At 69.8% G+C, this 719-nt stretch overlaps 1 protein-coding gene across 1 annotated transcript; it reads right to left on the reverse strand.

Annotated features, from left to right (window-relative positions):
- Window positions 1–36: 36 nt before the first annotated feature.
- AURANDRAFT_69577 (hypothetical protein) lies at window positions 37–492 on the reverse strand (the record flags this gene model as incomplete). The annotated part of the gene is made up of 1 exon (XM_009045349.1): window positions 37–492. The coding sequence occupies one exon, from the start codon at window positions 490–492 to the stop codon at window positions 37–39; it is 456 nt and encodes a 151-aa protein (XP_009043597.1).
- Window positions 493–719: the final 227 nt, after the last annotated feature.

Here is a 719-nt window from a genome sequence, read left to right on the forward strand (position 1 = left end):
CATTATGTCGGAGTCCGAGTCACAACAAGGTAATTATCACATGCGCAGCATCAGCCTGATGGCCTTGTTCTCAATCGCCTCGGCCACGCCAGAGAAGACGGAGACGCTGCACGCGCGGAACGTGTCCGCTTCCCGCGCCGCGAACACCCGGAGGATGAAGTATCCGGCCGGGTGCGCGCGGGCGAAGTCGAGGTGGTTGACCGAGATCTCCATGGGCTTGTGCTCGTCGTCGACTGCTGTCGTCTTGACCTCGAAGAAGAGCTCGCCGCGTGCGCCTTTGAGGACGATGTCGTAGGGGAGGCCGCGCTCGACGCCCATGTTGTTCCAGATGACGACGTAGTCGTCCGCATTTCCAAACATCTTGGACAGCTCGCTGTCGGCGGCGGCGCGACGGAGCCACGCAGCCGCCAGCGCCTCCCCGGCCTGGCCGAGGCGCCGCTGCGCGTCCGTCGCCTCCCCGGCCGGCAGGTAGCGTTCGAACTCCGTCGCCATCTCGCCGTCGCTCGCCTCGAGCGGCGCCGAGCACGCGCAGTAGGCCTCCAATGCTGCGCTGGAGCGCGGCAGGAACGGTCCGTCGCCTCGTCCGTCGCGCGGCGCGGCGCCGCCGCGCGGCGAGGCGCCGCCGCGGTCGAAGGCGCCGCGGTCGCCGCGGTCGCCGGAGCCGTCGAGGTCGGCCGCGGCGCCTCCCCAGCGTCGCAGCGCTTCCTCGTAGGCGTCGG

The sequence above is a fragment of the Aureococcus anophagefferens genome (genome assembly GCF_000186865.1).
Source record: "Aureococcus anophagefferens unplaced genomic scaffold AURANscaffold_2303, whole genome shotgun sequence".
Classification (NCBI taxonomy): domain Eukaryota; class Pelagophyceae; order Pelagomonadales; family Pelagomonadaceae; genus Aureococcus; species Aureococcus anophagefferens.